This window comes from Carlito syrichta, unplaced genomic scaffold, assembly GCF_000164805.1.
Source record: "Carlito syrichta isolate Samal-C Ts95f unplaced genomic scaffold, Tarsius_syrichta-2.0.1 Scaffold313936, whole genome shotgun sequence".
Taxonomy (NCBI): Eukaryota; Metazoa; Chordata; class Mammalia; order Primates; family Tarsiidae; genus Carlito; species Carlito syrichta.
Genome location: NW_007258032.1, coordinates 644,028 through 658,018, shown reverse-complemented (window position 1 = coordinate 658,018; position 13,991 = coordinate 644,028). Strand labels below are relative to the sequence as shown.

The 13,991-nt window shown below is 37.4% G+C and overlaps 1 protein-coding gene across 1 annotated transcript in view; it reads left to right on the top strand.

Annotated features, from left to right (window-relative positions):
- MCF2L2 (MCF.2 cell line derived transforming sequence-like 2) overlaps positions 1-13,991 on the top strand; it is a 268,860-nt gene that overhangs the window by 94,355 nt on the left and 160,514 nt on the right. Inside the window, exons 4-5 of the mRNA XM_008070688.1 lie at positions 8,201-8,291; positions 10,574-10,693. Coding sequence (XP_008068879.1) covers positions 8,201-8,291; positions 10,574-10,693 — 211 coding nt within the window. The remainder of the gene's footprint in view (positions 1-8,200; positions 8,292-10,573; positions 10,694-13,991) is intronic.

Sequence of the window (13,991 nt, the reverse complement as noted above, 5' to 3'; positions counted from 1 at the left end):
TGAGACTTCAACTCAAAAAAAAAAAAAAAAGGAGAGATAGGAGGATGGAATTTGAAATGTGGAAGCTATATAGGAAGGAATTATTTGACTGAATATGGGAGAAAGGGCACCTTAGTCTCTGAGCAGCTGGGCAGAGAATTAGTTGGCTTGGAGGCAGTGGACACCCTGTTACTGGATGGGTCTGGTGGAGCTGGATGGGCGTCTTGCAGGGATGTGAAAGGGGATTCCTTCATTGTTAAAGAACTGAACTAAGTCATTGACCATGTTCCTTTTTCCTGTAAAGAGGAAGTATCCTCTAAGTATGGTTTATTCTATTCATGAGTGTAGCTGGTTTCTAAAGCTTTAGTTTTCTATAACCCTAGATTTTTAAAAAATTCAAGGCCAGGCTCGGTCTATAATCCCAGTACTTTGGGACCCTGAGATGAGAGGATTGCCTGAGCCCACGGGTTTGAGACCAACCCAGGCAGCTTGGCGAGACCTCACCTCTACAATAAATAAATTTTAAAAATTAGCCGTGCGTGGTAGCGTGTGCCTGTACTTCTGGCTACTTGGAAGTCTGAGGCGGAAGGATCACTGGAGCCTAGGAAGTCGGGGCTGAGCAGCACTCCAGCCTGGGCAACAGAGTGAGACTCCAACTCAAAAAAAAAAAAAATTCAAAAGTAGCCTAAGAACTTTGGGGTTTGGTTTTTTTTTTTTTTTGAGTTGGAGTCTCACTCTGGGGCCCGGGCTGGGGGGCGGGACAGGCTCGACTCCCCAGGAGCCTTCACCTGCTGTGGCCATGCAATCCGTTCACCTCAGCCTTCCAAGTAGCTGGAACTACGGGCATGCACTACCATGCCTGGCTAATTTTTTGATTTATTGTAGAGATGAGATCTTGCCAAGTTGCCCAGGCTGGTCTCGAACCCCTGGACTCAGGCCATTCGCTTGCTTATGCCTCCCAAAGTACTGGGATTACAGGCTTGGGCCACCATGCCCAGCTTTAAAATGTTTTAATTGAATTTAAAGAAAAATTTAAACATACACAGAAGTCAAAAGTCTTCTTTAATAAACACCCAAGTTTCTATCATCTAGCTTCAACAATTATCAACTCATGGGCCATCGTGTTTCATCTATATCTTCATCCATATTCCCTTTCATCATTATCTTGAAGTAAATAACATATCATTTTGCCTGTAAATATTTCACCATGTATTTCTACAAAAGAGGGAGTCTTTTTAAAACATAATGATAGTACCATCATCATAACACAAAATATACTTTAATGTGACCCAATAATCCAGTCTGCTTTCATATTTCTTCATTTATCCTTAACTTTATTTGAATCAGGATCCAGACAAGAAGTGAGGAAAAGAGGGCATACATTGCCATTGCTTGCCCTGTAGATTTTCTCTCCTCTTTCTCAAGAGCTTTTGCTGTCTCGCAAAGCACTGTTCTTTCTGGCTTTCCTGTGAAACAGGAGCACATCTAATTCTCTTTACTGATTTGGGCAGGGAATTGTTGTTATCATCAAGGAGAACATGCGAGTTACAGCCTTTAGTTTGCTCTAAAATGAAGATATTAGTTCTTCTACAGATAAAATAGGAAGTGACTTTCCACTCAGGATGAGGCTGAGGAATATAGCAAAAATGTGAGGTGAGATTTCAGGTTTGAGGAGAGAAGGAAGATATGATGAAGATTTTGAGATAGTCAAGAAGTTAAACAAAAATTGTCCCTCGTGTCTTCCATTTTTAAGTTGGGCATGTCTCATAATTTCTTCCAACCCCTGTGAAAATGATCAACCAAATTGTAGAAATATATCCATAGTTCTTAGGGACATGAAGTCACTGTTTCGAGTCAGTGAGTTATAGAATGTTAAAGTCAGAGGAGTGTTTGAGATGAGTTTGTGCCAGCTTGCCATTTTGCAGATAAACATGCCAAGAGAATGCCCTAATGAATTATTTGTGAGTACTTTATTTCTGAATTAGAATAATACATTTTTCAAAATCATAGGCTAATCATTTTAACTTGTATATCAGGAGCAACACTGAGCACTGCCATTCAAACATGAATTTCTAAGTCTACCTGAGATCACAGAGTGGCTGTCAACAAACGTAAACGGTCCTAAAGAGCAGTTTGATTTCCTCCAGTGAGTAGCCCCATATGCAGTATACTAGTGCTGTCATATAAGTGCTTGGAATTAGGTGTTGAATTGGGGTTACTAATCGTCCTGGTTTTCCTGAGACTGTTGGTTTTAGCACTAAAAATAATGTAACATAGGGAACTTCTCAGTCTCAGACAAACAAGATGATTTGTCACCCTACATTCGACTCAATTCTTATAGCAATGCAATAAAATTTCAATTAACCAAAATATTTTCTATATCTAGCTTATCGAAAAAGGCAAATCATACAGATATAGATAATAGATATATTAATATCAGAACTTAATTAAGAAAATAAATACCACACCCACCACAAAACTCTAGTATTTTGGAGTCAGAACACATTTACCTCAACCTCTTATATTCAATATTTATATTTAGTGTTTTTCAAAATATCAGGTTTGACTTATCAAAAGCTCAACTATACTTGTTACAGAGCAGTTACTAAGACTGGAAAATGCAGGAATATGATGTTAAACTATTTCCCATCATAGGACAGCATTGAATTTTGTGGCATGAACATTGGTCTTGAAGTCTTAAGACTTCCATTAAATCTTAACTCTGTATATAGGGTGTGGCTTTGGCAAGTTATTTATTTATTTATTTGTTTGTTTGTTTTTGAGTTGGAATCTCACTCCGTTGCCCAGGCTGGAGTGCAGTGGCACACTCACGGCCACTCCAGCATTGACCTGCTGGGCTCTGGAGATCCTTCCGCCTCAGCTTTCCAAGCAGCCGGAACTACAGGTGTGCGCTACCACGCCCAACTCATTTTTTGATTTATTGTAGAGACGAGGTCTTGCCAAGCTGCCCGGGCTGGTCTCAAATCCACCGGCTCAGGCAATCCACTCTCCTCGGCCTCCCAAAGTGCTGGGATTACAGGCTGAGCCACCGAGCCTGGCCGGTAAGTTATTTTTTTAAACATCCCTGAGGATTAGTTTTCTCCTCTGTAAAATAGAAATGTTATCACCAACTTCATAGGGCAGTTATGAGAATCATGTCAAATAGTATTTGTGCAGGTGTTTAGCACATCATGGGAACTTAGTATTAAAAAGAACAATGGGGGTTAAAATGATCAAGTGTTAACTAAAGAAATATGTTGGTCAGAAATCTCAATTCCTATGCATTGGGTTTAGTTGAAGTATTGATATCTTTACTGAACAAGAGAGGGTGAGCAATAAAACCCACCACAGTAGTTATTGCTGAGTGTCGTTTAGCATGAACACCTATGGGAAGATTATTGAACATCACTGTCATGATTCATTTCTTTTTTTTCTGAACTGTGACCTATAAACAATCAAGTCAGGAGACACAGCCCTTTATATTCACAGATATTCTCCCAGCAGATCCCATGCTCTGTTTACCCAGATACTGTGGTTGGGTCTTAGACTGTGTGGAGCTAAGGGGAGCCTTGTTGTGAGGGATGCTTGCCCTCAGTTTGGCTGGGGCAGCCATATCTGCCAGCAGCTGCTGATTTCATTGATCAAAGAACAGCTTGTGTTTATGAACTATATTATATTTGCTGAGCCTCTCCCAACTCCACTTTGTTTAAGAACCCTGGTGACTCCCTTAGAACATCCTTCAATGATTGCATGGTTTAAATAGAAAAAAAAAACTAGTAACAGAAAAACATACAAGATAAAACTACCCCTAGTACAAGCAGATTTGCTGTGGGAAAAAAAAAATGGAAGGGAAGCAATGGGATAGGGTGAAGAGCATTAGTGTTAGAAAGATCTGAGTCCAAAAGTCAGGCTCACTAATGTGATCTCAGGCTAGTTATTTTATTTCTATCAGCCTGTTTCTTCATCTGTAAAATGGAAATGGTATCTATTTCAAAAGGTCAAGTGAGATAAAATATAAGTATGTCTGACAAACAAGAGGAGCTCAATAAATAGTAGCTATTATGACCTAAAATTTTTGTTGTTATATTTGATGTCGATGTGTTTTTACTAGTACTACAGAACTGTTTTGCTTGTTCTTGTGTCCCCTATGATCGGTGCCCAGTAACACCTAGAAGCTTAGCAACTACTTTTAAATAATCTATGAGTCAAAGAAGGAATCACTCAGGATGTAAGAAAACATTTAAAACTGAATAACAAAATATAATATGTCAAGTTTTTGTGATGTAATTAAAGTACTGCTCATGAGGATACTATAACTTGAAATACTTATACTGGAAAAGAAGAAAGCCGTAAAGTCCATGCTCTAACCTTCTGCCTTGAGACGTTAGAAAAGAGAACAGCAATTCAACAACAACAACAACAAAAAAAAGGAGAAGAAAGGGAATTGTAGAAGGGGAAAAAGCAAAACATAGATAACTGAAATAGAAAAGAGAAGAATAATAGATCTCCAGTTTAATTCCATGGTTATCAGAAGTGCATCTTCTATGATTATAGTCATTTGAAATTTGTCAATACTTGCTTTATGGCCCAGATAATGGTCTATTTTGATAAATGTCCTATGAGCTTTTGGAAAGAATATGTGTTCTGTAGTTGTTAAAAGTGAGTTCTTCAAAATCAGGTCTGTATCCTTACTGATTTTTTTGGCTGCTTGTTCTATCAGTTACTGAGAAAGAAGTACTGAAATCTCAAACTTTGTGGATTTTTCTATTATTCTTTTAGTTCTCTTAATTTTTGGTTAGTGTATTTTAAAGCAATGTTATTGCATACATAGACATTTAGGATTGTTCTGTCTTGCTGATGAATTGGCCCCTTTATCTTTATGAATCATTTATCTCTGCTAATACTCCTTGTCGTGAACACTGCTTTTTCTAATATTAATATAGCTACACTGATTTTCTTATCATTAGTGACTGCATGGTACTTCTGTTACTATCCTCTTCTTTCCATCTATCTCTGGCTTCATGTTTAAAGTATATCTCTTATAAGCAGTATATTCACTCAGCCACCATTTGCCTTTTGAATGGAGTGGTACAGGACATTTCCAGTTAATATGATTATTAAGATGTTTGGGTTTTAATCCATATCTCGCTATTTGTACCATCTGTGACTTGTTCTTTTGTTTTTACTGTCCTGCTTTCTTTTGAATTATTTCAATATTTTGTTTATCTCCTATATTGAGTTTTTAGTGGTGTCGGTAAGTAATCCTGTTATGGTCTGAATAACGCTCGGCTGCTTCCCTTGATACCAGTAAATCAAAGGTGCAGGGAACTGGTAGAAAGAAGTTTATTTCTGAGTTCGAATCCAGAAAGCAGAGACAGACTCGAGGTCTTTCTATAATGGATCTGCTCCTCCTCCAGGCTTTTACTTTCATAAGTTCAGAGTTGTCAGTACCTACATATTAGCCACGTGACCAGCAGAGCATTGTATAGAACTTGAGTTTCATCTGATAGTGACATTTTTGGTCCAGACTTCCTGCTGCCAGGTTTCAGAGGTATCTCATAGCTTCTTATAGGGCCCTGCAGAAGTGTTCACCAAGCTTGCCATAAAGTAAAGGGAGTTTGCAAGGCCTAAGACATCATGCATTACATAAAAGTTATACACATCACAAAACTTATGATTACATTGATGCAAAAGTTACACAAATCACAAAGCTCACAACTACATTGATACTATATTGTTCAAACTTATGACCACTCAGAAAAAGGGAGTAAAAGGAGATTTGCATCTTTCAGTTGATTGGGTATAGACTGCAGGGAAGTCAAGGATCCCCTGAAGGTACTTACTGGGAGTGCATAGGAGATAAAGGGAAGCACACTTTTTATTAGCTTTTGAGAATATTGTTCCGGAATATACAGGAGCACTTGCGCCCTTTCCATGTCCTTCTCTAGGGGCTGTGACAATATGGACAGACATTAGTGGGTCTCCGTATCATTCTTAAAGTAGCACAATCTACCTCACATTAATTTCATACCACTTTACGTAAAATATGAATGGTATGGTTTAATTCATTCTGTGTGAGTTTCAGTAGTATAATTTCACATGCTACTGAAGTAGTATAATTCCTTAATGCCATTGTTGTGATATATTTTATTTACCTATACAATGTATTTGATAATACTTTGTTATTATTTTTGCTTTGATTAGTCAGTAGTCTTTGGTGAAATAAAAAAAACATAGTTGATAATATTTATCCACATAGTTAATGTGTACAGTGATCTTCACTCCTTCTGGCAGCTTCAGGTTAGCATGTGGGATTATTTCCCTTCAGTTTCATTCATCCACCTGTCTAGTCCCAAAAGAGGCAGCCACCACTTCATGTGAAAGTCTCCCCTGGTATTTGCTCACTCTAAAAGGTCTTAGTTAGTTTATAATGTTCTTCTGAAGATAGTGCATCTGTTTTTACCAGCTGCTTTTAAGATTTTCTCCCTATCTTTCATTTTCAGCAGTTTGGTTCTAATGTGCTTGGTGAAATTTTCTTTGTTTTGTCCTATGTGGTAGTGGAAGAACTGCTTGAATCTGTGAGTTGATGTATTTTCTCAGATTCAGAAGATTTGAGCCATATTTAAAGATAGTATTTCTGTAACATTCTCTCTCCTCTTCTTCTGGGACTTTTGTTCATATTCCATATCTCTGTTACATTGTATTCTTTCCACTTTTCTCTCTTTTTTGTGCTTCAGTTATAATATTTTCAGTTCTTCCTATCCTGTCTTCTGCTGTGTTCAGTCAGCTGTTATACAAATCCAATAAACTCTTAATTTCAGATATTTGTATTTTGCATTTCTAGAAGACTAATTAGATTCATTATTATAGATTATAATTCTCTGCTGAAATAATGAATCTTTTCATCCAATTTGTCTTCCTTTCCCTGTTTTCTTTAACATATTGATGACAATTATTTTGGAGTTTTTGACTGCCAACAGTGGGGGACATTTCTAAGTCTATATCTAATAGCTATTTTATCTCTTTACTATTGGTTATTTTTTTCCTGCTTCTTTGCATTTGTATTTTTAAAAAATTTTATCCCTGTCTCCCAAGGAAGGACATTGTGAATGATATGTCGTAGAGGTTTATATGCATATAAAAATTTTGGTCTTGTAGGCAGTTAAATTATTGGTGGACCACTCTGATCTTTTTGAAGGTTGGTTTTAGGCTTTCTTAAGGCGTATCCATTTCTGTTATGTCCTTACTCCTAGAGTGTAGCCTTATTCTGATGATAACTCCTTTGGTGTTGCCTTTATTCCTAGAGGATGACTTTTCTGGAGATTCACCTAAATGCCAGGGTATTTTTTCTCCAAGTCTGTCTGTTTATTCTTGCTGATCCCACACCAGTTGTCTCCTTCAGAACTATGCAAGCTTTGTCATTTATCATCACTTCTCAGACAATAGTTGCTGTTCTCTGCCTGTCTCTATGAGTCTCATCTGATTTTGTGGGGCACAGGAGTTGGCCAAGCACAGAAGAATGTCCATGAAGACTTCTGAAGTTCCCTCTCTGGAGGTTCCCTCCTTGGCAGCTACCCCCCACAAATCCTGGTCACTTTTGCATCCATGATCTCCAATCTCTTCCTCTTTCAAATAGTGAGATCACTCCTCTTTATATTGTGTCCTAGTAAATTTCTCCAGCAAAATAACCTAGGTCAATATGGGGCTGTGAGAATGGATTGACTCAATGATGCTTAATTCAGATTATCTATGTATGTTTTTCTTGCAGGTTTTTCTTAGATCTTCTGCCTTCTTCACACAAAGGCAATTTTTTGGGCAAATCCCACCTTTTACTCAATACTAGAGACTTACTGAAAATTTACTATGTGCCCACTACTTTTCATGTGCTATAAATTTTTTAATCTCCATGACAAGAACATAAGAAATAATAATATGAGTGGAGAAGAAAGAAAGTATAATAGTTAATACTTATATAGTATTACCAAATTCCAGGCATTGTGCTGAGCACTTTATGTCTACACATATCCAAACTCATTTAATCATCACATTAACCTTATAAATAGGTACTATTTTCTTATTTCTACTTTACAGATGAAGAGTCTGAGTGTTTACACAGTGAACCTGGAGTGCTATGGAGGCCATAGGGTGCGTTCTGCTGTAGGAGTCATACTGAGCCCATGGGTCTCACCTAATCTCTGACACTGACCACCTTTCTTTGCAGTGTGGAGGCTGCCAGCATCGGATTCATCATTGTTATTGACAGACGAAGGGACAAGTGGAGCTCCGTAAAGGCATCCTTGACACGAATCGCTGTAAATATTTATTTTTATACTGTTATCATGAAAGTCATTTACATTGTCTGCTCAGCTATTTCATATCAAAGTCCCGGGGAAAAGACAATTATTTTATGGCAAATTTTGGGAAGGTCTTTGTAACAGATGCCGTGAGTCACTTCCATATCCCCCCTGCCACCTGAAGGTCACCTGCAGACAATTCCTGAGCATGTCAAATACTTCCTGAGTCTCTCTACCTTACTGACTTCTCTAGTCACTGAAGAGGGCCAGGCAGGGAGTGCTGAGAAGTTAATGCCCCAGGAATAACCTGCAACTATTGAGTTATGGAGGTCGGTGGGTAAATACCCCAGTTTCCACACCCCTCAGTGGGACAGTTCTAAGGTATGCTCCATACAATATCTCAGAGGATCTCGGCCCCTTTTGCCTACAGCAGTAAACCCCTTGTGGAGACATTGACTGTACTCATTTTTGTCTACCTCCTCACTCCCTCATTTGTCCTTCCTGGAATCACAACAAACTACTTTTACCCAAATCTTTGTCTGATTTGCTCTGGGGATCATTTAGTTTAAGATAGTTTTTAGTTTAGCATTCAAATTATTTTACACATATTATAAAGATACTGGCAAAACCAGACAATATGATATTTAAGTAGCTTGGATGGAGGTATGCTTGCATTTGGCTTTAAATTGTGCAACCTTGGATGGGATTCCTTTTCCTCATTAGTCTGATTTTGATCAGTGTAGGAACCTTAGACCTTGAACTCTGTCACATGGTCAAGCAGAGACACCTTAGGGCCAACCACATCAGCATTTTTACCTGAGCACAGGTGTTCTAGGGCCGTTGGGACCGGCTAAAGAGGATGGTATGTGATAGGGTGGTAAAGTGTGTGCAGGAGTTAGGACAGGAGAGGGATGTTTGAAGGCTCCCTTACACCCACTTACAGAATCAGTCACACATACAAACAGGCACAGTCCCCCTCAGATCTCTTTAGAACCTCTTCCCAAATTGTGTCTCATCTAATTTATCCTATCATGACACAGCAAAACGCAAGGTTCTTCTGTGTAAGAGCTTGCATTTCAAAGATGGGGAAAGGAAGCATTTCCTTCTGTGTTTACATGGATCATTTTGTCTCTTTAGTCTAGTTTGAGCTGCAGGATAAATTATCTTTGGGATAATCGTATTCATGGTTGATGCCTGTGATTATTCCAGAGGTCTGTCATCTAGAGAGTCTGCTTTCCCAGAGTCTATAGACAATATGTGTGTAACGTTTGAGCCTAATCTATGTGTAAAAGATATTGTAGTTCAGGTATCCCAAAATTTAGCTATCAGAAGCTCTTCAAATGCTTGTTGAAAATACAGATACCTAGACTTCATCCCAGTCCTAATGAATCAGAATAGTCTGGAGGAAAGACCAGATTTTTTAAAGAAAGCACTTTAGGAAGTTGCTTTCCCCAAAGCTCAGCCTTAAAGCTCAAAACCTTCCCCAAAGCTCTCACTGGAAGAATAGAAAGCCATGGCAGTTCCCATGGTAATTTGGGTTCCTAACTGTGCCACTAAGTAGTTATATGAATCTAGGCTTTTTCATTGCTCAGGACCTCACTTCAAGGTGAGGGTGATACTTTCTGAAAGGAACTTAGCAATAATATGCATCAAGAATGCTTAAAATACTAATTCTTTGATTCAATAATTCTTCTAGGAATCTATTTCAAGAAAATATTCCAAGGATAAGGTTTTTCATTTCAGTGTTGTTTGTAATTGTAAAAATACTGAAAACCTAACTAGCATTAAGGGAGAGTTTAAGTAAATTGTATACCCATAAAAAATAATGTTTCCAAAGAATTCATTAATAGCAGGAATAAAAGCCCATGGTGTAACATTAAGTGAAAAAGCACTTTATAAAATATTTCTACAGTTCAAGTTTAATCATGATAAAGATATTTAAACAGAGAAAACAGCCTATAAGTAAATAGATTAAAATATTAAATACAGCCAAGAAAGATCATGAATGGATTTTCTTTTTGTAATGTATACTTTTATTCATTTCTCAATTCTTCTATAAAGAATATGAATCATTTTTATAATTAGAAAAAGTTTTGTTTGTTTGGTTTGGTTTTTCAGGAGGAGTTTGGATTATCTGACTGCTAAAGTCTCTCTTAGCTCTGAAATCCCATGAAATCTTCATTCATGGTGTCCACTTAAACTTTCCTTCTGTGATCTTGGGCAAGAGGAAAACAGAATAGATGCTGGTCATGGATGTGACATTTTCCCTCTCCCCCTAACACTGTTCATGATCCTTCTAGGTGGCATTTCCAGGAAACTTACAGCTCATCTTCATTCTTCGTCCATCTCACTTTATCCAGAGGACATTCACTGACATTGGCATTAAATACTATCGAGAGGAATTTAAAATGAAAGTACCGGTAAGAAAGACCTTTATTCCTGTCTCCATTTGGTTAGGGCAACTGGGAGGATGGCATTTCAGCAGGGTTTCTAAGAAAGGTAAGACTCAACAGGTAGAGAGGGACAGGAAAGCATTCTGGGCTGAGGGAATAGCCTGTGTAAAGGCATAGAACCAAGAAGCACATGCTTTACGTGAGGTCCACGAGAAGCCCCATTTTTGTTGGAGTACACCGAGGGCAATCTTTTGGGAAAAAAAGTAGTAAACATAGCATAGGTTTTCAATGTGAAGATACAGAGTTTGGATTTTATTCAGTAGGCAATGGGGATCCGGGAACGGTTTCTTTGGTGAAGAATGACATGTAAAGTGAGACTGGACTTCTATTGATCTGAGGGTATATCATGTAATCATATTAAGTAATAAAAAGGAGTGAACACTGATACATGCAACAACATGGATACATCTCAAAAATATTCTCTTGAGAGAAAGGAGATAGACATCAGAGTATACTCTATATCCTTTTATAAAAGTTTCTAGAGTAGGGAAAACTAAGCTGTGGTGATAGAAAATCAAAACAGTGGCTGCTGTTAGGGTTGAGGGGTGGTGGAAACTAATTGTAAAGATGCAAAAGAAACTTTGTGGGGAAATGTTCTATAACTTGGTTGGGTGGTATTATATGTCTGTATACATTTATCAAAATTAATTGCCATTAAAATCTAGACATTTAGTGATATAGATTGTCTCAATTGAAAAATGAAAAATAGATAAGATAGATCTATAGTGAGTCAATATTACAGTTTCTATATACAAGGAGGGACCCCCAAAACTTGGAATTATTTTCTTAGAGGGTGGGCCCCTTGTGGTAGGTTTGGAATTTGTTCCTCTGAATCAAAATTTTTATCTGGAAGTTTTGAGAAGGTTGCATCACGATTTGCAGAGGAAACATCCTGAGTTGTGGCTAGTTCTTCCATCATGACAACGTACCTACCCACACCGTGCTGAGTGTTCAACAGTTTTTGACAAAAAAATGGCATGGCCCCTGTGCCTGTTTACCTATTCCTCCCTATTCTCCTGATCTAACTTGCCCTGAGTGACTTTGTTTCCCTGGATGAAAGAGGCCCTCAAAGGGAAATGCTTTGCTGATATGGAAGAGGTAAAACAAAAAACGGCAGAAGCACTAAAAGGCATCGAGATTGACAAGTTCAAAAACTGTTTTGAGCAGTGGCAAAAGCGTCTCTATAGGTGTATTGTATCAAACGAAGAGTACTTCGAAGGTGACTGAAGTTTAAACATGTAAAAATAAATACACAATTTTGTATAAATAAATTCCATTTTGGGGTCCCGTGTGTGTGTGAGTGTGTGTGTGTGTGTGTGTGTGTGTGTGTGTGTGTGTATTTTTTAATGTTTAGTTGAAAATAATTTCAAACTCAGAGAAGTTGCAAGAAGAGGAACAATACATCACATGCCCTTTATCCAGATTCACTCACCATTAACATTTTATCCTCATTTGATTTATTATTTGCATCTCTCTGTATATATATTCATATACTATATATACCCACCTAAAATGTTTTGTATTTATATACAGTTAGAATAATTATTTTGTATTTATATATTATATATGTATTATCTTAGTCCATTTGTGCTGCTATAATAAAATACTGCAGACTGGATAATTTATAAATCAAAATTTGTTTCTCACAGTTCTAGAGGCTGGGAAGCCCAAGATCACTGTGCCAGCTCACTTGGTATCTGTCCTGATCACTCCTTCCAAGATGGACCTGATTGCTGAGTCCTCTGGAGGTGATGAACACTGTGTCCTCAAAGGGCAGAAGAATGGAAAAGCAAAAGAGGCAGATCCACTCCCTCAAGCCCTTTTACAGGGTGTTAATCCTATCCTTGAGGAAGGAGCCATCATGACCTAATCACCTCTCAGAGGTCCCACCTTACATTACCATCACCTTGGAGGGTCTTGTACATTTCAAACCATTGCGTGCATTGTAATATATATGCATATTTAGGATAATGTTTGTGTATTTATATGTATTGCTTATATATGTATATTATAATGTATATGTATTTATTTGTATATTTAGAATATACATATAAAGAGACATGCATATTAAAATATGTATTATACATATACATATAGATACATATGTATATATATAGGATGTATGTATAAGATCCATTCTAGGATTGGGCACTGGACTTAGTTGTCATGTCTGTTTAGTATCCTTTACTCTAAAACATTTCCATACCCTTTCTTTTCTTTTATGACATTAACATATTTGAAGACTACAGTCTCTTAAAAAAATCATAATGTCACTTGGGGCTCATGTGAGGTTTTCTAATGATTTGATTCAGATTATGCATTCCCAAGTGGAATACTGCTTAAGGAATACTATGTCCTTCTCAGGATATCATCTGGAGACCCACAGTGCTCATCTATCCCTCACTGGTGATATTAATTTTGATCCCCTAGTCAAGGTGTTATACACTTTCTCAAATATATTGTTTCCCTCACAACTAATAATCAATGTTCAGAGAGACATTTTAAGACCATGCAAATATCCTTCTCTTTAAAAAGTTCTCTGCTCTTTGATATACACTGAAGATTCTTGCCCAACAAAACCTTTGTTATATTGGTTGCAAAATAATGATTTTCCAACTCCAGCACTCTCTCAAATTTACTGATTTCCAACTCCAGCACGCTCTCAAATTTACTAATTTAAATTGGTATTTACTGTGAGCTAGAACATTCCCTTCTCCCCTATTTGTGTCTCTTATTTTTATGGATTATTATATTTTCAACGGTTTATAATTCATTACTGTTCTAGATTATTGTGGTGCTCAAATTGTTCCAGATTAGGCTAGTGGGAACCCTTTCAAGCTGGCTTCTGTGTCCCGGTGACATGCTTCTAACATGTTTTTAGTACTTCCTGACTTTCTGGTTAATATGGTGATCTAGACTTGCCTCATACATACCCTGACCCAGCCCTATTACTAGCCATTTTTCTCAGGCACCTGGGTTCTTTTTGGTGTTAAATGATATTAGAAACCAAGATCTGGATGCAAGGTATGTCATTACTACTTGGATATTTTTGCTTTTAGGCCCTTTCAGCAGACAAAAACTGTAAACATATGCATGCATGTATATATACATATACACGCACATTTTTTAATTGTATACACTCATTATGTATGCATGTATACCTATATGTGTATATATGTACACATGCAAAATATGTATGTATTCTAGAAATCACAAGTTTACATTGATACATTTTTTTTCAGCCCTTTTTTTTTTTTTTTTTTTT